Below are 21,651 nucleotides of genomic sequence, written 5' to 3' on the forward strand. Positions count from 1 at the left end.
CGCTCTAGACTCCTGTCATGACAAAAATACCTAATCACATATCCCTTTTAAACAGTTTTCTCCCTCATCTGTTTCAATGCAGTATACAGTGTTGAACCCATCTTTCTCAGTCTCTCCCCAAGCCCAAGATCAGTCCGGTTTTACAACAGTGGCACCATGCAGTATTTGTCCTTTTGTGAATGGTATCTATATTTGCAACTTTTTGAGAAAGCGCCATACTGCCTTCCACAGTGGTTGCACCATTTTACAATCCCAGCAACAGTGAAAAATGGTTCCAGTTTCTCCACAACCTTGCCAGCATTTGTTGCTTGCTATTCTGTTAAATTTTGCAATTTTGACTGGGGTGAGATGGTATCTCATAGTTGTTTTAATTTGCATCTCTCTTAGAGCTAGTGATTTTGAACATTTCTTCATGTGCTTGTTAGCCATTTGAATGTCTTCTTCAGTGAAGTGTCTGTTCATATCCTGGGCCCATTTTTCTATTGGATTATTTACCTTTATCTTGTTGTGGTGCTCAAGTATTTTATAAATTCTGGATATAAGTCTCTTCTCTGATATGTCACGACCAAATACTTTTTGATATGGGGCCTTGTCAAATTGAATGTCGGAAGTAACCCAGTATCATGTAAGTCTATCAGTGTCATTCTTCTAACTCCATGTGGCAAACAAGGTACTTCCTTCTCAGTGTCACATTCTGCTAACTTTCAAAATACTTCAAAGTTTTTATAATGACAGCATGCTCATTAGACTATACCAACCCAAAACAGACTGCCGCAGAGTCAATTCTGACTCCTGGTAACCCTCTACCTGAGGATTATGAGGCTACAAATCTTTATAGGAGGAGACTGTCCATTTTTCTCCTCTGGAGCAGAAAGTACACTTAAATTATAGACCTTTCAGTTAGCAACCCAACATGAACAGCACTATACCACCAGGGTTCCTTTAATAGATTGCTATTTTTATTACGTGTCATCAAGTCGATCATGACTCAAAGTGACCCACTAAACAACCTTGGCCTGTCCTGCACCATCCTCATGACAGTGACTGCAACAACGGGCTTGAGCCTGGTGGATCAAACTAAAGAGACTTGCAAAAATGCAAAGTATCATCATGTTATTTGCATGATGTAATTATTCTTAAAGTCTCAATTTTGATTTCATGTGTGTCACAGATGGACATCTTAGAATCCTCAATGAGTTTTAGGAATGTAAAGAGATCCTGGGACCTAAAGCTTTGAGCACCACCAACGGATTCCCTCTCTCTCTGCCCAATCTACTTCCCTAGGGATTACTAAGGCATAGTGAAGAGGATTAGAAAGGCCACTAATTGATACTGCTATAGATTTTTATTATCTTACGTAGTCAAGACTAAGAACCCTCCATTGAGAACTGAGCAGCGAAAGCCAGCTAGTTATATGGTAAGTCAGAATGCAAAGTAACACTAGTTACTAGGCTATATGTTCGACCTCCCTTACCTGTAACCAGCCCAGCTGCTGATGTAATGGGTGGGAGGAAGATCCCTGTTACTGGCTTGGATGTTGACGGCTCCTGTTCCACTTGAAGGGGTTGCTGAACTTGAAAACTGATACCTTCCTCTTCATCTTCTTCCAAATCTGAGAGGTGATAGATGGCATCTTTGGGCAGCTGGGTAAAGCCTTTAGTGATGACTCCTGGTCGTGGATCAAGAATAGTTCCCAAGTTTGGTTGCGCAAGCTGCTGCCAATGGTATAGCGTTTGTGAGCCTGAGGGTGTAAGACAAACAAAACAAAAGGAATGTCTTAAATTTTCCACAATCTTGAGTCTTGAAACAAAAGCCAAAATTGCATGTATAATGGTAAGAATGATAGCAATAGGTTATTTGCTTTTAATATTTTAATACAACTTACAAATTAAAAATGTTCTGTGGAAACTGACAAGATAGAAGAAGTATGAATAGTGCAACAATGAATGAATGGAAATCCAAAGCTTCTGTAAATTTTCATTGAAATTAATAATAAATTAAAAAAGAGAAAAGGTATGAATAATCTACTTCAAAAGTTAACATTAAAAAAAGTACAGCTAAAGCAATATAAAAAATATAATCAATGTTATCATATTATTATATTATATATAAGTATATATGTTGTTGTTGTTGTTGTTGATTACCATCGAGTCGAGCACAACTCACAGTGACTCTGTGAACAAAAGGCCTGAAGCTTTCTATAACTATCGACATTTATTAAAGTTCACAGAGTTTCAGAGGCATATTGTTTAGGAAGTAGATGCCATTCCTGCCTATAAGTATATTAATATTATATAAAAATATATATTATACATACAGGATTAGCAAATTGTTTTGTTTTGTTGTGTGATTTTCATCACTCCCCCCTCCTCCTCATAAAGCAGGTGATGAAATAAACAAAATAAAAACAGCCTAATAAAGAAGCAGAATGACAAGAAGAAGATAAACATGAGAACTGGGGTGACATTTTCCCTGGTGATAAAATCAAGACTGTCTTGGCCTGGGATTTTGCCTCTGAACTTTGAAATGAGAAGCTAAACCCGTAGGTTAGAATTTCTTGAATTCTCAGTGTTTTATTTAGCTCCCCACTCTGATCACAACTCTCCTTTCTCCAAACTCCCAGAAAGAAAAGGAAAATGAAGAGATGGTATAAGGGGGCTCTATCCCCTTAGTTCCAGTCTCTGAACCCTAATGATCACCCTGAGCTTATGCTCTAGATGCAATTCTCCATACACTTTGCCACCATAGTCATTTCACCAAAAAACACTGTGACGAGCATCTGCATTGATCCTTAATGGATAAAACTAAGTTCCAGATCCTCTGAATTTACAGTCCTTCTAAGTCAATTAGGGAGTCCGACTGGTGTGGTCAAGGGGTCGGTTGCTAAGTGAAAGGTCAGTGGTTTGAACTCATCGGCCACTCTGCAGAAGCAAGTGTGGCAATATGCGCCCATAGATTTCAGCCTTGGAAACCCGATGGCGGGGGAGGGGGGTCCACTCTGTCCTTCAGGGTCACTCTGAGTAGGAACTGACTGGATAGCAACAGCTATAGATTATTTAATTAGATTCTGTCTTCCATAGAACTCTTCTTATAATACCAAAGGATTATCTGAAGATTGTTAATACTTCACAAAATAGAAATGTTTTCTTTTAATTTCAATATGTCTGAAGAACTTACAAAGAATGTTAACTAACAGAATGAAAAAGAGAAAAGTATAGGTATGTACATCTCTAAGCAAATCCCATTTCTTGGCCAAAGAACTGAGTGTTTTGTGGGGTTTTTTTTTCTTTTTCTTTTTCAAAACGTATACAGAGATAAAAGATTTTAAATATACATATATGTAAAATTTTTATTTGTAGGTCATAATATGTCATTTATCTTAGTACAGAAATGGCTGTCAGTAATATTTCTAACAAATAACAAGGGAAGACTATTACTCTTCTCTCCAATAACATCAGTAAAACAGACCGGACAGCTAATGACAGAGAAAGCAGATCTCTGGATTCACTAATTTTCCATAAAGTACCACAATGCACTGACCCAATGAAACCTATGGATACTAAATATCTCTTCTTTGCACACTGCTCTTGTAATTACAACACAATTCTAAGTTCCAGGGTCCAATAAACCACATTGTTTGGAAAAGGATCCTATGAGTTTCTTACCTTCAAGGGGTTTGACAATTTGTAATTTTTCTGGCATGAAACCTCGAAGGCAACTGGCACTGCTGAGCTCTGTTATCTCTGACTGGTCAGTGCAGAGAGTAGCAAGGCTTTCTGTGGGTGTGCTGCAGCCACTAATCTCTTCTTTCTGGTCAGCCAAAACCTGCATCTTCCGCTCCCATTCTTGAGCAAAGAACTGCTTTTCACTTAAATAGTTGTGTCGACGAAGACTAAGGCGATGCAGTGCAGTAGCCAAATCACTATCTCCAGAGGGTCCTGGTTGACCCATTTCCTGAGAGCTCCTAAGGGGGAAATCACATCATTCATTAAATCTATAAGGATCATAAGTACAATCTGAATTTCTCACTTCTGTAAGTTTGAGAGACTGATATTAATGGACTATACTATAGACATTCTTCAGGTTACTAATGAGATACACTAAAATTTGTAAGTCAGAAGAGGGGTGTTTGTGTGTATATATATATGTTGTTGTTAACTGCCGTCAAGTCATAGACGCCTCATCTGTTTCACAGTGTTTAACATCACAGCAACCATGAGTTACCTCTGTACTGCAAATGGACAGACCAGTGCTATATCACTTACAAGAATGTTTGACCAAAAACAACTAAAACCAAGCCTGAGGGCCGCGGATTAAAGTCAATGCTTGGTAGCATCACTTTTTGTATATTTGTATATTTGGCCAACTGGTCTCTCTCTATGCTGTTGTTGTGCTGTTGAGTCATAGGCAACTCATAGTGACCCTATGAACAAAAGACCTGAACACTCTATATAACTTTCATCATTTCTCCAGGTTCATACGGTTTCCAGAGGCAAGATATTTCGGAAGTAGATGCCACTCCTGCTTCCAAGCTTGTTTTAATCCCCTAAATTAGACATTATTTTCACACTTACTTTTCCTACAGTTGTAAATCTCCTTTCTTTGTGATCTGGTTCAATAAGCATTTCTCATTTTAAGGGTTATTCTGAACACATGTTATCTCTTCTGTTTATTTGTTTCCAATTGTGAAGTTAATTGAGAACTTGTTGAGCAAGCTTGTAACTTCTACTAAGAGACTAAGAGTTTTTAATAAATATCAACTTAAAGAGCCTCCAAGAAAACGTCTATCCTTAAAAGAATTCTTACAGTGCTTTTAACTCTCTTATAACTATATTGCATAGTATTTTCCAGAAGACCAGCACTCAAGAAAGGCTTGTTAACTAACTTAAGATTTTCAAACAGACCTTCTGTCTGCTGTGCATTTTCTTCTTTCTGAGTCTAATTTCATCCTAACCCAGTACTGTAAAAAAAATAAAATAAATGAATGAGTAACGCCTGCTTGCATGGAATATTAGGCACTAATACAAAATACCAATCTACAGACTCTTTTAAAAATGCAGTTTGTTGTCCGGTGCTACTCTTTTAAAAATGCAGTTTGTTGTCCGGTGCTATATTCGCACTTCTCAAAGTTTCATTACTTCAACCCTCACAACTAGAAGTATTCCTTTGCTTTCTTCAAACAAGAAAACATACTTTATAAAAATTGATGCCTTTGAGTTGTGGTGCTAGAGGTGAGTCATGAACATACCATGGACCGTCAAGAAAACAATTAAGTCTGTCTTGGAGAGAGTGAAACCAAGTTCCTTCTATATATATAAACATACATACATTTTATATATATATATGTATATATGTATGTATGTGTGTGTGTGTATTTCTTCTTTATAATTACTTTAATAGGGAGAAAAAGGTGCCCTAAAGGTGTAGTATGTAATGTCTCAGGCTGCTAACCAAAAGGTTGACAATGCAAATGTGGTTGAAAGATGGCCAATGTTCCCCTATAAAGATTTACAGTCTCAGAAACCCAACAGGGGCTTCACTATAGTTCAAAGCCATTTAAATGATGTAAAAGCTGCACATGCAGAAAGTGAAAGTGACTGTGATTGAAAATTGGGGCTGGTTTAAGAATTTCAAAGTAACAAAAATCTCACTGTCATAGGCTTGATTCTGACTTATGGGTCAGAGAAGAACTGTGCCACTGGGTTTTGAGATTGTAAATCTTAAGGGAAGCAGACGCCCTCATTTTTCTTCTTTAAAGGGATGGTAGGTTCAAACAGCTCAACACTTAATCCACTATGCTACCTGCCACCAGCACTCCTATAATTATTTGAAAATAAGTGCAAATTTATGTAATATTAAAGGAAGTGCAAGCTGTCCATAGTAAAATGTTGGCAATCTGTGGTCTTCCTGCATTTCTTCTTTCATGTCTGGAATACAGAAACAATATCAAAAAAACTCCATCAAAAGTGACTTAAAATGCTCATCTAGATGATAACATAATTATGATAAAAACAAAAGGGGGGAAATATGGGAAGCCAATACTAAATATTTGGAATAAACGGAATGCTATTTAAATTAAAAAAATGGGAAAAAAATGAAAAAATTAAAAGTGACTTAAAATAGGCAAAAACACACTTTATTATCTTGTGTTTCATGTCATTTGTGATATTATAAACATGACCAACCATAATTCAGGTTAGGTAGTCAAGAAGTAACTATCACAATGTTTCACTGACTATATAATGAAGTTACTGACAAAAGGCTTCATTCTCTTACGTACTAATTGTTGTTGTTATGTGCCATCGAGTTGCCTACCACTCATAGCAACCCTATGCACAACAGCCTTGAAACCTGCTCTGTCCTGTGCCAACTTTACTGTCTCCGACACACCTATCCTCATTACCCCAGTCACTGTATCAATCCATCTAATCGATGGTATCCCTCTCTTTCTTCGTCCCTCCACCCTTCCAAGCATGATGTCCTTCTCCAAGGACTGGTCTCCCCTTGCAACATGTCCAAAGTATGTACTAATAAGAAAGAAAAAAAATGCTATCTATTAAATTATGATATGCTATTAACTGTAAGGCATATTCATTTAATCAACATAACATTAAAGGTGAAAAAAATTTCTTTGGGCCATAGACTCCTCCACAAATACTACAGAACATAAAAAAAGGAACACCTGTGTAAAACAACATTTTCATAGTTTTAAGTTGTACTTTTTATTCACTTTTCAGTAATTTTGAAGTTGAGACAATATAACAAACAGTTTTATACAATCCATACCCTGTAGCCTTAAGTAACTGCAACTTGCTTAGCTACTCTTTCATATCGATTTTTAAGAAACCTTACATTGTTAACCCTTCTCCCAAGTTAGCTGTGTACTATGAGGCAGCAATCACATATGAAGCTACTCTAGCTGTGGAACACTGCCTACTACAGACAGGCAAAACAACTGAAAGCTAATTGTGTGAGAGTTCTGTAAGAACTTGACTTTCTAATTAAGCTTTTTAGTACAACAGAACCAAAAACTTCCCTGTTCTTGTCATTCTCATAAACACTGCTGTGTTTGAGCTCATTATTGTAGCCAATCTATCATTACTGTGTCAATCTATCTCATTGAGGGTCTCCCCCTCTCTCTCTACTAAGATGTTGACTTTCTTCAGGGATTGGTCCTTTATGAAAACAAGCCTAAAATATGTCAGAAAGACATCTCATCTTCCTTATTTTTAAGAAGCCTACTGGCTGTACTTGAAAAGAGATTGTCAGCTCCATAAGAAACACAGAATTACTGCTATGATCTAAGTTTCTTACCCAGGAATCTCTTCTGTTTTGTCATTAGTTTGCTGTAAACCTGACTCAAAAGGTTTTGCTGTCATGATGACACTTGAACGGTTGGAGCCTGGGATGGGCAGCAGAGCTGGGAATGGGAGAGAACGTCCCCTTGCATCATTGGCAACCCTGACGGTATCAAATACCCGTTTCTGTTGGGCTCTGTCAAAAAGAAATGTTCATTACTCCAGATTGTGTTAGAAAAGAAAGAGGTATGTGCAGTTTGTTAAATAGAAAGTCATCCTGATTAAGATAAATCATAGAAAATAAACTTTAGGATAAGAGAAATATCTCATATATGAGTTTTCGCACAACAGGGTTGTAGGGGGAAGAGACTTGCAGGAAGGCATTCATGTATTCTCTCTAATCCTTATCATTTTAGACAATTAGCTCATTTAGACAAAAAGCTCAATTTAGTAGCTTATTTCCATTCCAAAGATTGGGTAACTAGACATTTGATCTGTACTTACTTTTGTTTAAAAAGAGAAGACTCTTCATTCAAACTTAACTGTTTACGCATGGTCCCCTCAATTTCAGCTGCGAGAGATTCCTAAGAAGTACACAAGAATTCTATTAAAGCAAAGGAAATACCCTTCGATAATCAGTCTTTTGGTATTTCAATAAATCAGTCCTTTGGTATTTCAATAAATAGACATGTAAGAAAAGCATCTCAGCATAAAAATACACTTTCTGGAAAATGAAATAAAAACAAACTATTTTTATGACAGTTTTATAGGAAAATATTAAAAACAGTGGTAGGTTGAAAATATTACATATACAGATATATTAAAAGGTCTAAACAGATATAAACTAATATGTTAATAAATAATACTGTGAAGGACAAGATTTAATGTTATTTGACAATTTGTTTTCCTTTCTTTGTAACTTTAAAATATTTTATAATAAACAACACACAGCTTTTATAATATAAAAAAAATAAAAGCTATATTCTCCTTCCTTTGAGAAGAATGAGGCTTCAACTAGTAGGGGTGGCTTACTTGTGATTTTTAATAAAGACATGAATATAAACATGGACAGAAAGACATCCATGAGTACCGTGTATAAGATACTTCATCTACATGTACATATATAAATATTTCTAGCGCTATCTGCTGAAAGAGCCTAACAGCAACGGTACTTTGGTGGAAGGGTGCACATTTAGCACCCAGACCTTGTTGTTTTGCCATCAAGTTAGGACCAACTCATAGCTGACCCTCCTGTGGATTTTCAGAAGCAGTAAATCACACTGGAATTCTAAATATCAATTCTCATGAAAAGGGGTCAAAGATACTGAAGAAATAAGTGATTCCGTGTTCAGGACATGATGAGCCTGAAATAGTTTTTTTTCCCGAGGGAAAATACTGCTGTAGAGATATTCAAAGAATAATGTTGGTGTTCCGATTTATGCACAACAGAACTGAATATTATCTACTCCATTCTCACAAGCATTGCTATGTTTCAACGTAAAAGAATAGGAATATGTAAAAAACCTGCAAAAACAGCACAAAGGAGTTTCCCATTGGCCAAAGCCCGGACAATTTAAATAAAAAATAAATCATATGTGAATTATAACACTGCATCTCTATTTTAGGTATTTAGATTACAGTAGAAAAGACTAGTAGTCACTTTCTTAATAAAATGATGAAAGTTAACAACAACTATGGAATAAATGGACACTATACAGTACCCATTGTACCAAAGAACACACTATTATTTCTATGGTATTCCTATCTGATATTTAACAACTAAAAGCAATGTGTCTTTTAATGACTATTGTTGGTACAACTGGTAAAATCTGAATGGGCTGTGTGGCTTTATCAAGCGAATCAATGCCAATTTTCTGTTGTTAATGCTTGTAGCCTAGGTAAGTACGAAAGAGTCTCTGAAAGGAATCTTGCTTTTAAAAAAACAAAGTATTTCAGGGTAATAGAACCTATTTATAGCCTACCCTTGAATAATCCAGGAAAGATAATAAGAACGAGAAAGTTAAAGCAACCGTTAAAAAATGGGAGATCCAGAATATATTACGTGTTGTTTAGGAAATGGATGCTACTCCTGCTTCCAGAATAATATATTACAGTTCTTTGTAGTATTCTTGCAACTTTAGTTCAAGTTTAGAAAACCAAGCAACATTCATGACATTTTATCCTCAAGAAAATTAACTAAAATTTATACTTTTGGTGTTTTAAAAAATGCCACAAGATTGTGCATAAGTATTTAAGAACTAGACTATTAAATTAATGCCTTGAAACAGTAATACAAATTCTGAATAAAATCAGACTTTTTTCAATTAAAAAATATGGTTGATGAACTAAAGAAATATCCCTGCCCTCATAGGGCTACTTAGCTGAAAGAGTTTTTTGATGTTCAGAGCACTGTCTGAGTAAGTGGCACACGGTGGGTCTAAGGTAAAGGTGATATACAGGTTAAGTATTTCTAGTGGCCTAACTGGTAGGAAGTGATGCTGCCAACCCAAAGGTGCTTGACTGAAATTCACTAGCTGCCCCTTGAGAGGATGGGCCATCTCCTCCTGTGTGATTTACAGCATCTGAAAACTTGCTGAAGGGTCAGCTATGAGCCAGTTCTGATTTGAAGGCAATGAGTTGAGTGCTAACATAAATAAATAAATATCGTTGATTTAATCCTGACTCACAAGGACTCTCCACTGGTATCTGAAGTTGTAAATCTTTATAGGAGGAGACGCTCGTTTCCCCACCCTCATCCCGAGAGTGGGCTGGGAGAGCCAACTGCTGGAGATGTGCACCTTTTGGTTACAGAGTAGGCCACCAACTCCTCAATATCAATATCAATAGAAACCTGATTTCCTTGAGGCTCATCTCATGCATTACAACAAAACTGGAACGTCATCTTAGAAGGCAGGCTACCACAAATGAGCACTGTAGAAGATAAATACATATAAGCTTAGGCCTATAACAGTAATATAAACCATGCTATTTCTTCTCTTGATGCTTTGCACCACTATGAACCATAGTATTCCCAGGACAATCTCATTTTAAGCAAGCTTTCTTAAATACATAGCAGCTTCCCCAGCTCCTTACCCCAGAAAAATCACCATATGACTGGGAGAAATAGAGATGAGCAGCAGGTCCAGATCTACTACGGAGTTCCTTTATTTCTTCTTGGGATTCATGTAGCATTCCCAGACACTCTATATTCCTATCTTGTAACTCATGCAGCTAAAAGAAAAGGGTGATTCGTGTACTTTACTATTTTCTCAAAACAACAATGGGAGTAGGAATCCATATGATGGACTAATTTTATCCGGAGGGCTAAATTTAAGAATAATTTAAGAATAATATTTTAATACACAGACTTTGAGGAAAAACTAAGCAAAGAGAGTATGTATCCAAGGTATCAGAATTCTGAGTTTCTTGGATAAAATGAGAAAGAAACGTGAATTCCTAAAAACTGGAAATGCAGCTAAGAGAACCAAAACTGCCCATTCAACTTTCAATTCATCATACTCTACTTGTACTTAATTTTTTTATACATTAAACAACTGTTGCATTGAGAAAATCTGCTGTCAAGAACATTTCCAAAGTGTTAATGAGCAAGGATATCAGTTTAAAAACTAAGGTGCACCTGATTCAAGCCATAGTATTTTCAACTGCTTCATATGCATCTAAAAGTTGAACAATGAATTAGTAAGACCAAAGGAAGAATTTTAATAGAATTGTGGTGTTCGTGAAGCATATTGAAAATACAGGAGCCAAAAGAATCAACAAATCTATCTTGAACAAGTGCAACCAGAGTGCTCACTCCTTGGAGACTCTGGCTGGTGACACTTCATCACACATACTTTAGGTATTGTTGTCTTTCCAAGAAGCGGACAATTCTTGGAAAAAAAAATACATCATGCGGGGATTGGTGGAGGGTTAGAGAAAGAGAGGAGATGGATTCAAGGGATGGATTGACACAGTGTAACAATGGGCTCGAGCATGTGAGATCGTAAGGGTGGTGTAAGATAGGGCAAGGTGCTGATCCGCTGTCATACAGAGCCACTCTAACTCAACAGCACCGAACAACAACAGTGTAACTGATAAAAGATTAGCACAATGGTAATCTTTAAAAAACATTACCCAGAAGTCCATAATATACAAGACCAAGAGCCTAAGCATTATATATGATGCCAGAGTACGCAAACTCTCTAAGAAGTAGTTGACTTTTTGATTACTGTTCTTATTTTCTATCTACTTTATAGATAGATTCACAAATATGGAAGAGTGCTTAATTTCTGGTGCACATTTAACTTCAAAAATGCTCAAGTGTACAGTTATATTTAGGTAAATATTATAATCAAATAAAGCTTTTCCTTTTAAGGATTAGAAGAGCATTTCTTCAATTGTGGGATATCCATCAGCTAATCAAAATCAACAGAACTGGGATGCTTCTTAATGTAGTTTTGGTCCTTAGTGAAGATAGCAAAAATTTCTTCTACCAATAAAACGTTTTTATATCTACATGAAGAAATTTTACGTACACAGAAAGCAAGAGATTTTTGCTATTTTTACTCATATACTCCCTCCCCATTACTTAAGATAAAGGAAGATCGCATTACCTCCATTGTTAGTTGTCTCTGTGCATCCTTAGAGGCTTGCAGGTGAAGTCTTAGTTCTTCCTTCTCAATCACATGCTGACAACATAAATAAGGGACATATGACGTGTTCCGTATAACATATAGCTTTTCTCTTGCTCTCTAAGGTATCTTAGGAGTCTGCAATATAGTCTCTTGTTATTGTGCTGTATGCCATCGAGTTGAAACAGACTCATAGCTGATCCTTCAGCAGGTTTTCATAGGCAGTATTGTACAGGAGGACACTACTTATCCTTCTCACGAAGAGAAAGTGGTGGATCTGAACCAAGTATCTTTGGGATTGCAATGTAGCTTCTTACTACGAGGCAACCAGAGCTCCCCAGGACTATAGCCTAGAGGTCTATAAAAAAGCCTCTTAAAACCTGAATAAGCAATAAAAGGAGAAAATAAAATACTTCAAGGCGTTCAAAGGAAAACGAGCAGGAGTCAATTCACACTACAATTTTCTAAGGAAATCTATTCCCATTTTACAGAGACATTGTGACCTCAACATAGTTTTCACAAAAGAGGGAAGATTAAACAGAAATCAGGCTAAAATACTTATTAGAGCAGGGACTGTATTTATTTTGCTCAGTGTATCTGGCACCTGGCAGATGGTGTCATACCAACCAGGTAAATGATTAATAAACATCTTGGGAATGAAAAAAAATAAACCTACTTCTTTAAGTTTGTGTTGAAGATCTACAATCTGAGACAGGAGTGAGGAGATCTCTTCTTGGTATCGGATCAGTTCATCACTTTTCCCTGACAATTCCTCAGTCATTTTGGACATCTGAGCATTTGTTTCACCTTGGAATAAAAAGAAAATTTTAAAAATGAATAATATTTCATTCAAAATGTTGCAATAAGGAGGCAGAAGTTTGGGCACGAGCTATTCAGCAAGTCATCTCTACTCTGCTTATTAAAGTGTCAAAGGAGGGTAACGGCAGTGCCAGCAGAGCAGGAGACTCAACTCGGGTTCCTGTTAGCTCTCGAATGCTACCATTGTAAGGGAGCACGTTACAAAGTCCTCACCCGAAGAGGCGGAGTGATGTCAGATCTGCTCTTACAATATAAAAGCTCAAACATTTATAAAGAAATAATTATAAGACCTTTCTCCAGTAAGTAACAGAAAGGATTTAAGCTAGCATTACTTGAAGCCAAAACATAGAGATACATAGAGCACTTAATAAATGTTGGGTGTTTATGTCATTATTAAATCCTGATTCTGCCTATTGACCAATTTCTGACTTTGGTAAATCAGATCCTTGATAGGTCTATTTCTTATCAACAAAATGACAGCTATGGTTCTTTCTACTCTAACAAGCTTGAATTTCATTTGTAGGATTATAGGTCTTTATTTAATGATTACAGTAGTCTGAAAGAGGGAATCTTAAAAATGACACATAAAAGATAAAAAAAAAAAATTACATCTAGTGCTTGTTTCGGGAGCACATATGCTAAAATTGTAACGATACAGAGAAGATTAGCATGACCCCTGCACAAGCAAGGACAACCCGCAAGTTTGTGAAGTGCTCCATATTTTATAATGGAAAAAAAAAAGACATTTTTAGTAGGAGTACAGGCTTCATGTAAGTTTGATGTTGGCGCTAACATTTTCAGTAACATTTTTAAAAAATATATTATTTCTTGAAATGCTTCTACTGAATCCACTGGCTTAGTTTCTGTACTGGAGGCAGCCTCCCACACAATCATCCAAAGCAGCAAAAGAGTACCCTGACACTTACGAAGTTCTTTAACACAGTCGTTGACAAGCTGCTGTTCCTTCTCTTCATAGGTAATAGTTTCGGTCTTTATGTGACAAGCCTTCAAGAAAAGAAACACTGGTAATATATTGCAATGGTACCAAAGGAATAACTATTAAAAACCTTTAATTCTCATGTGATGATTAAGTTCATCACTTACCTTGGGGGTGAAAAAAAATCCCCCATGAAGCTTTATCTATCATAAAATAAAGGTATAGAAAAGGACAAAATAAGCATCTCTGCCTTTACTGCTCCCAGGCCTTTGCCTCTGTCATTCCTATGCCCCTGACCCACCCTACTCACCTGCCTCCACCCCAATGTCCCATACATCTCTTGACTAATCCCTCGCCTCAGCTAAAATGTTACTAGCTTAAGAGACTCTTTACTAATTATACAATCTCACAGGATCTTATCATTTTCTGCCTTAAGTTCTTAACACATTTGGAATTATCTATTGTATAATCCCCAAAAGATATGTCTATATAGTCCCTTTCTCTCCTTCTTTCTTTAACTTGCTATCATCTACCTACTTTTTCTACTTTTCTCAGTAACAATAGAAGGCCTTGTCCACCACTCCCCAACTGAAATGTCAATTGCAAATGCTTTAGCTTGCTCTAATGATGCCATATTTCACTCAATACTACCTTGATCTAAACCTTACCTATCTCCTTTATAAAATAAAATTAGAATTTTAATAACATACCTTAGATCGAAGAGCCATATTCTCTTCTTCCAGTTCCTTAAGTTTTTCTTGCAGCATGTCCAGCTGGAGCAGACCTTGAGACAAGCTGAAGGATTCATTGAACCGAAGAGGTGTAGAACAGCTGGAATCAGTTTCACTCTCTTCTGAAGCAATCGAGACAATTCGAAGTAACTCTTCTTTCTTGGACAGTTCATGCTGCAACTGATTAACCTGAACACAAATGAGCTTTACTTATTAGGTGTTCTTTATTTTATATTACTTATATAACACAGATTTTTTAAAATTTTTTTTATTACACAGATTTTAAAGAAAAGGAATTGCTTTTTGCCATAAAACAGTATCAGTTTTTGCTGATTAAAGTAATTTGCTAATAAGAGAGTAACAAATTTCCGATTTCTCCAGCTACAATTTTAAACCATTAACTTGACAATACAGCTTTCTTGTGCTCAGCGAGTTGAGAAGCCAATTTTCATCTTTAACATAATAAGAATACAGAGTAAAACTTTCACGTTTTCCGTTAACAAAACAAAACAGAAGAAACTTCACAATTTTCAACTCTGTTTATACATTTAATATAAGTATTTTCTTAGGAATACTGACTTTCATTATAGGAAGAAATATTTTCATTACAAAAGCCTTTTTGCAGACCTTCTGAATAATTTACAAATATTAATAAAATTAGTTAAGAGTAGAAAGTTATATAATACTTGATATTATTTTTAAAGTGATCGATAAGCCACTTCTCACTGCAAATATTTCCGAAATAAACACATCTGAATTTTCTTCTTTTTTTAATTATAGTTTTGTCTTTGAGCCAAGATATCTACATGAATTATTTTCAAATCTTTTAAAAATAAACTTAAGGTGAGATCACATATAAAGGTTACCAACAGAGGTAAGGATAAAGCACTAGAATCTAAGCAAGATGTCACAGGTATGCAGTTGCCAAACACAGAGCTTTATATTGACTAAGGCAGAATCACATGAACACTTCTTTGTCCTGTAACACTTCATTTCTCTACTGGCTACTATAATGCTTGCCAACAAAGTCAGCGTACAGTGGTATTATTTGCCAGATGTTATCACCTCAGAGGCACCTAGAAGATGACATTTTTTTTTCTATTGCACAGTATCTAATTATTTCAAGCTCCAAATACTTGACCAAAGGCTTACTTGATCAAAGGCTTGCCCCAGTTGCTCCTCCAGGGCTTCATTCTGCTCAGACAAGACATGGTTCCGCTTTAAGAGGGCTTGTCCAATTCGAGCTGCTAGTTCTAGATCTCGATCTCTCTGTTAAAACATTAAAGATACCTCTGCTTTGAATACAAACAAAATTAAATAGTTTTGAAATTATGCAGTCATTTTTTCTAATCTTAAAAAGAAAATATGTCCTAGGGGGCATCAAGATTTATTCAGGTGGTATTTAATAAACACTGGCCAAATGGAGGACCATGGTTGTTAAAAATGTAAGAAGACATCTCTTATCTTGATAAGCATAAGATTTACTGATCATTCTAGTAAACAGACCACAGTAATTCAATATTTAAGCTTTAAACTCAAGATTTTAGAAAGCTTAAAAATCAGTACAAATAGTTCTTACAAGAGGACAGGGTCTGGCAAATAATAAAAGCCCAATAAATATTTATTGAAAGCATGAAAAGCATTTGTTGGACTGGGTAGATATTAAAAGAATACAATTTAAGGCAAAGAATACATGCGTTCAAAGCCAGAGGCCTGGCCAGTGGGTTGAGGAGGGGGAGCACAAGAGGCCTTGTTGTTCAACTCATGCAAGATGATGATGTCTAAAAAAATAGAGAACAAAACACTGGAGGTTTTGCGGCTACAGCCTTCGGCCTAAAGTTAAGCAAAGAAGAAAGTCTAAAGTATGTGGTAATGAAAAAGAGAAGCAAGGAAATCAGCAAGAGTTACCTTTTCTGAGGAGATGATGATACCTACCTAGGAAGGGTGGAAAGAATCTCATCTACACAGTGGGTAAGGACTGTACTCCATACAATGAAAAACTCAATATGCACCCACTGTCTTCAGGAGTAATAAGGGTCCTGCTCATTACAAATAAAACTAAGCTTCTGTTCTTTCTACAGCACTAGGAAAAAGGCTGAAGGTTTAACTTTTTTAAAATGAATTTTCATGAAAGTTTACAGAGACTTAGGGTTTCCAGTCATTCATTGTTGCACTTTTCTCCCTCCCCCCACCAATTCACTCTTCTCCTTGAAAAGAAAAAGAAAAACTCTTTCATTGTTATGCAGTCCCTTCCCCCAAGTTCACTATGCAGCCTTCACTCTGGACTTCTGTAATGACAAGAATACCCATTCATATGTCCCTTTGAAACAGTTCTCTCCCTCATCTATTTCAATGCAATACCTCCCCTCCTTTTCAGTCTTTCCTCAACCCTGATGTCAGTCCCATTTTACAACAGTGGCCCTATGCAATATTTGCCCTTTTGTGACTGAGCTATTTCACTCAGCATAATGTTCTCCAGGGCCATCCATACTGCATATTTCATTAGCTCCTTGTCTTTCAATGCTGCATAGTATTCTATAGTGTGAATATGCAAGAGCTTCGCTATCCATTCGTTTGTTAATGGGCATTTGGGTTGTTTCCAGCTCTTTGCTATTATGAACAAAGTCGCAATAAACATGGGTGTGCCGGATTACTTTAATTTTTAAAGGCCTCCTTGAGGACTCTCTCATATTATATATAAGCGAAGTAGCATACGTGGAAATCATTCTGGGAGCTGGAGATGGTCAGTAGAGGGGTAAGGGTGAGGGAGTGCTCTACCAAAAAAGGAAGCCTTCCTTCCCTTACATCAACCAAAATTAAGATACAAGGAGGGAGTTCTACAACTGTCAATTTCTATATATTTTTAAAATGTCACGGGCAAAGTGAGTATAAATAACAGTTCTAAACTGCAAAGGAATATACACAGATGCTTCTAAGTATAGGCACTGATTTATAACTGAGCTGCTTTGTTGTACAGGCAATTCTGTCACAGGGGGAGGAACAGCAGGTTTGGAGTTTTTTGTGTTGTTTTTTTTTTTTAAGTTAATATCCGTCTAGGACTCAAAGGTCAGCTCATACCATAAACAAAAATAAATCCTCTACAACTTCCCTAACAGTAAACTTCAGTAATCATTCTACTTTAGAATGCTAGCTAGTATGCCAGTTCTATGTTCGAATCCACCAACTGCTCTGTGGAAGAAGGATGGACAAAATCCTCCTGTGCAATTTACTGTTTCTGAAAACCATCAGCTATGGATCAGTTCCAACTCGATGGCACACAACCACAACCACAACCACAGACATCATCATTTTTCATTGGTATGCAAATGGAATAGATTCCAGATGATCATATTTTAGCCATCTCTACTAGATAAAGAAAAGACATAATCCTACCTCAGCCAGCAGATGTGTAACCATGTCGATGTCATTGTAAGTTTTGGTCATCTGCTCCACTCTGTCTGTGCCTAGAACTGAGACAGGCAAAAAAAAAATTATTTATGGGCTTTAGAGATAAACAACAGAAGTCTCAACTATTAGTAATAATTATTATGAATAAAATGTAAATCTTCCTCTATCTTCTTTTGTTAAGGTAGGAACTTGGCCCACTCACATTTGAAAGCACAGGTTGGGAGAGTGGCTTAAATAATCATTATACCCTAATAGAAAGCAAACTGCTACAAACTGGTAGGGAGGGTGGCCTGGCAGGTAAGCCTGTCTGAAGGCCAAAGATGAGCAATCTCCTCCTGTATGATTGAGAGTCTCCGAAAACCCAGTCAGTAATGAGTTAATTCTAGCTTCATAGCAATGAACTGCTTTTCTGTTTCTTTCATGGAGTGGATGGTGAGTTCAAATGATGGACCTTTTGGTTAGTAGCTGAGTGTTTTAACTACTACACCACCAAGATATTTTTCAAATTAAAGCTACTGAAGGATGCATTAGTGAAGGATTATGCTATTAAAAAGAAATTTCATTAGAATTCTGATGTGATTCTCTTGAAAGCCTATGAACATTTTTGGAAACTAATATCAAGAAGGAATAGGATTTGTAGGATTTTTTAATCTATGTGAAAGATTCTGGGGCTTCGCCTGACATATTTTGGACATGTTGCAAGGAGAGACAGGTCTTTGGAGAGGGACATCATGCTGGGTAGAGTAGAGGAACAGCGCAGGAGGGGAAGACCCTCTATGAGGTGGATTCATTCAGTGACTGGAGTAATCGGGATGGATGTGTCAGAAGCAATGCGATTGGTACAGGATAGAGCAGGGTTTAGGGCTGTTGTACATAGGGTTGCTATGAGTCGCAAACCACTCGACGGCACATAACAACAACAACAACATTGTGAACCAAAATCCCTTTTCGTTTATTTAAAAATCCTTTCTCTTTACAATTTCTTCATTATATCTAGGCATCTTTTAGAAAATAATAAACAGCGTATCATATTATTACTGCATAACTCAAACCAGTATCTCTATACTTTATTAAGTTCAGGAAACATTAACATGCAGTATCTTTAAAAGCTGGCATATAAGTTTATATTGTTATGTGCCATCAAGTTGCCTGCCACCCATAGGTGACACTATGTACAGCAGTTCTGAGCCCTGTCCTGAGCCAGTTTCATTAATTAATAAAGAAAATAATAAACGAGTAATACTTTGATTTTGGGGCACATTACATGGTGTTACTCTAGTTGAAAAACCTGTGTTTCACTAGAGTCAACCTTTTTTAAAAAATTTATTTTATTAATTTCAGTAACCATTTACAGAGATTTTGAATTTCCATTCATTCATTGTTGCACTTTTCTCCCTGCCCACCCCTCCCTCAACTTTATTTGCCTTGAAATATGTAAAGAACAAGCTTTACAGCAGAAAAGTTGAACTGCTGAATATGGAGCAAAAAAGCTGAGTGAATAATTTACTTAATGAGACTGGAATTCTGTATTTATAATAAGGAGAGTAAAACACTCATCTAACAAGGTCACCAAGAAGATCAAATGGGATCATTTACTGCATGTTATTGTTGTTGTGTGCCATCGAGTCAGAACAGACTCACAGCTGACCCTCCACTGGGTTTTCCGAGGCAGTAAACTGCACTCCTGGAGACTGCCCATCCTCCTGTGGAGTAGCTGGCAAATTTGAACCGTGTGCCTTTGGGACTGTAAAGCATTTTTTTATCACCACATCACCAGAGCTCTCTAATCTACTATACTTTGTAAGGTAAACTGCTAATTATCATGTAATTGTTTAGAGCATCTTCTCCTTCAACAAGACTATGTATGAACTAAGGAATCTCAGTGATAACAGTATGTAACGTACTGGTCATTAATTTGAATTCACCAGACAAAACACTGCTTGGTCCCAAGTCATCCTCTCAATCACTGCGTGAGCCTTGTACAGCCATTGTGTCAATTCGTCTTGTTGTGTTGTCCTGCTTTTTTGCTGACGCACTACTTTATCCAGCATAATGTCTTTCTCTAGAAGTGACCCACCCTCCTGACAATATGTCCAAAGTACATAAGAAAGTACAAAAGGTTCACGAGCCCTGCTTCTAAGCAGCACTCTGGCTACACTTCCTCCACGACAGATTTGTCTGTTCTTTTGGCAGTCCATAGCATATTTAATATTTTTCTCCAACACCACAATTCAAAGGCATTAATTCTTCAGTCTTCTTTATTCATGGTCCAACTTCCACATACAATTGAAAATACCAAATCTAAGGTGAGTCTTAAAGTGACATCATTGCTCTGGAGCACTTTAAAGAGGTCCATGTTAGCAGACGTGCCCGTGAGGCATACTGTTTGATTTGCTGATTACTGCTTCAACAGGTGTTGATTATGGATCTAAGTAAAACATAATCTCTGAAAGCTTTAATCTTTTCTCCATTTATTGTGTTGTAAGGATTTTTATGTTGCGGTATAATCTATAGTGATGAGCTTCATCAGTAAGTGTGTCAAGTCTTAACCATTTTCTGCAAGCAAGGGTGGGTCATTTCCATAATTAACATTAATGAGTCTCCTACAGTCTAGCTTCTCGGATTATTTTCTCAGTCTACAGACTTAGGAAGTGTGGTGAAAGGATACAATCCTTTACTTTTTTAACTATACCATAACCACTTGTGCTCAACTGCTTGATGGACTACTTCCAGTACTACGTGATACTGTGTATGATGGTAGTTCTTTAACAATATCTTAATGACATTAGTAACTTAGTCTCAGAGTGGTACTTTAGGTGGCCAAAAGACTAGGTTCATAGAGACTATCTTTTGTGAATATTTTTTACTTCTGATTATCTGTGTTTAAATAATTCACTACATTTTAGCACCCATCAATGAATCTGGGAATGATGTGTGGTTTAAGTATCAATGATAGCCTTAGTCCTAATTAAATCTATTATTCATAAAGTCTGTGTTTGCAATTTTTCCAACTCTGTAAATTTATTTTTAAGGCTAAAATCAATACTCCAGTACTTTTGAGACATTCATGAACACACACACATATGAACCACCACCAAACTCATTGCTGTTAAAGTGGAACCGATTCGTAGCTGACCCTCCAGAGAGTTTTCAGAGGCTATAAATTCCATGGGAGAAGACGGTCCATTCCAATAGCTTAGTTTAGATGAAGCAGAATAAGGCTGATTCTGTAAACACTAACTCAGCATTTGAGAGGATGTAAAGTACACAGTTGTTTTAATAACACAGTTGGCTCTAAAACAAAGAACTAGATTTATGTTTTTACAACATAATTGAAAATATTTTACAAGGAAAATAAGAAAACTAAAATGTAAAAGTTTACCTAAAAACATTTTATTCCAAAAGAACATATTTTTCACAAATAGAGAAACTGGCTCCATAATTTAACAAACCGATGTTAGGCCTCAGAAACTGCCACAACTTAAGCAAACAGCAGAGAAGCCATGAAGGGTGAAAATATGAAGGGGGATACTTACAGTTACCAGTCTTCTCGACTTCTGTTTGCAATAATAAAATCAAGCAAAAGAATTTCAAATCCAAGTATCTATTGCTTAAATAAAGAAAATCACCAACAGTTACAAGAAACAAAAATGTATTCTATCATCTCACTCCAGTAAGACTAGCAAAATTTAACAGAACAGCAAGCAACAAATGCTGGCGAGGTTGTGGAGAGACTGGGAACCTGATTCACTGTTGGTGGGAGTGTAAAATGGTACAACCACTGTGGAAAGCATTGTGGCGCTTTCTCAAAAAGTTGCAAATAAAGA

The 21,651-nt window shown here is 36.6% G+C and overlaps 1 protein-coding gene across 1 annotated transcript in view; it reads right to left on the bottom strand.

Annotated features, from left to right (window-relative positions):
• The window catches only part of TRAK2 (trafficking protein, kinesin binding 2), a 50,273-nt gene that overhangs the window by 4,808 nt on the left and 23,814 nt on the right, over positions 1-21,651 (bottom strand). Inside the window, exons 3-13 of the mRNA XM_006889146.1 lie at positions 17,810-17,886; positions 15,569-15,685; positions 14,396-14,605; positions 13,675-13,753; positions 12,606-12,736; positions 11,912-11,986; positions 10,392-10,529; positions 7,803-7,882; positions 7,315-7,494; positions 3,666-3,964; positions 1,475-1,741 (exon numbers count right to left, since the gene is read on the bottom strand). Coding sequence (XP_006889208.1) covers positions 1,475-1,741; positions 3,666-3,964; positions 7,315-7,494; positions 7,803-7,882; positions 10,392-10,529; positions 11,912-11,986; positions 12,606-12,736; positions 13,675-13,753; positions 14,396-14,605; positions 15,569-15,685; positions 17,810-17,886 — 1,653 coding nt within the window. The remainder of the gene's footprint in view (positions 1-1,474; positions 1,742-3,665; positions 3,965-7,314; positions 7,495-7,802; positions 7,883-10,391; positions 10,530-11,911; positions 11,987-12,605; positions 12,737-13,674; positions 13,754-14,395; positions 14,606-15,568; positions 15,686-17,809; positions 17,887-21,651) is intronic.

Source organism: Elephantulus edwardii, unplaced genomic scaffold (assembly GCF_000299155.1).
Source record: "Elephantulus edwardii isolate Elephantulus edwardi_28Jun2011 unplaced genomic scaffold, EleEdw1.0 scaffold00075, whole genome shotgun sequence".
Lineage (NCBI taxonomy): Eukaryota > Metazoa > Chordata > Mammalia > Macroscelidea > Macroscelididae > Elephantulus > Elephantulus edwardii.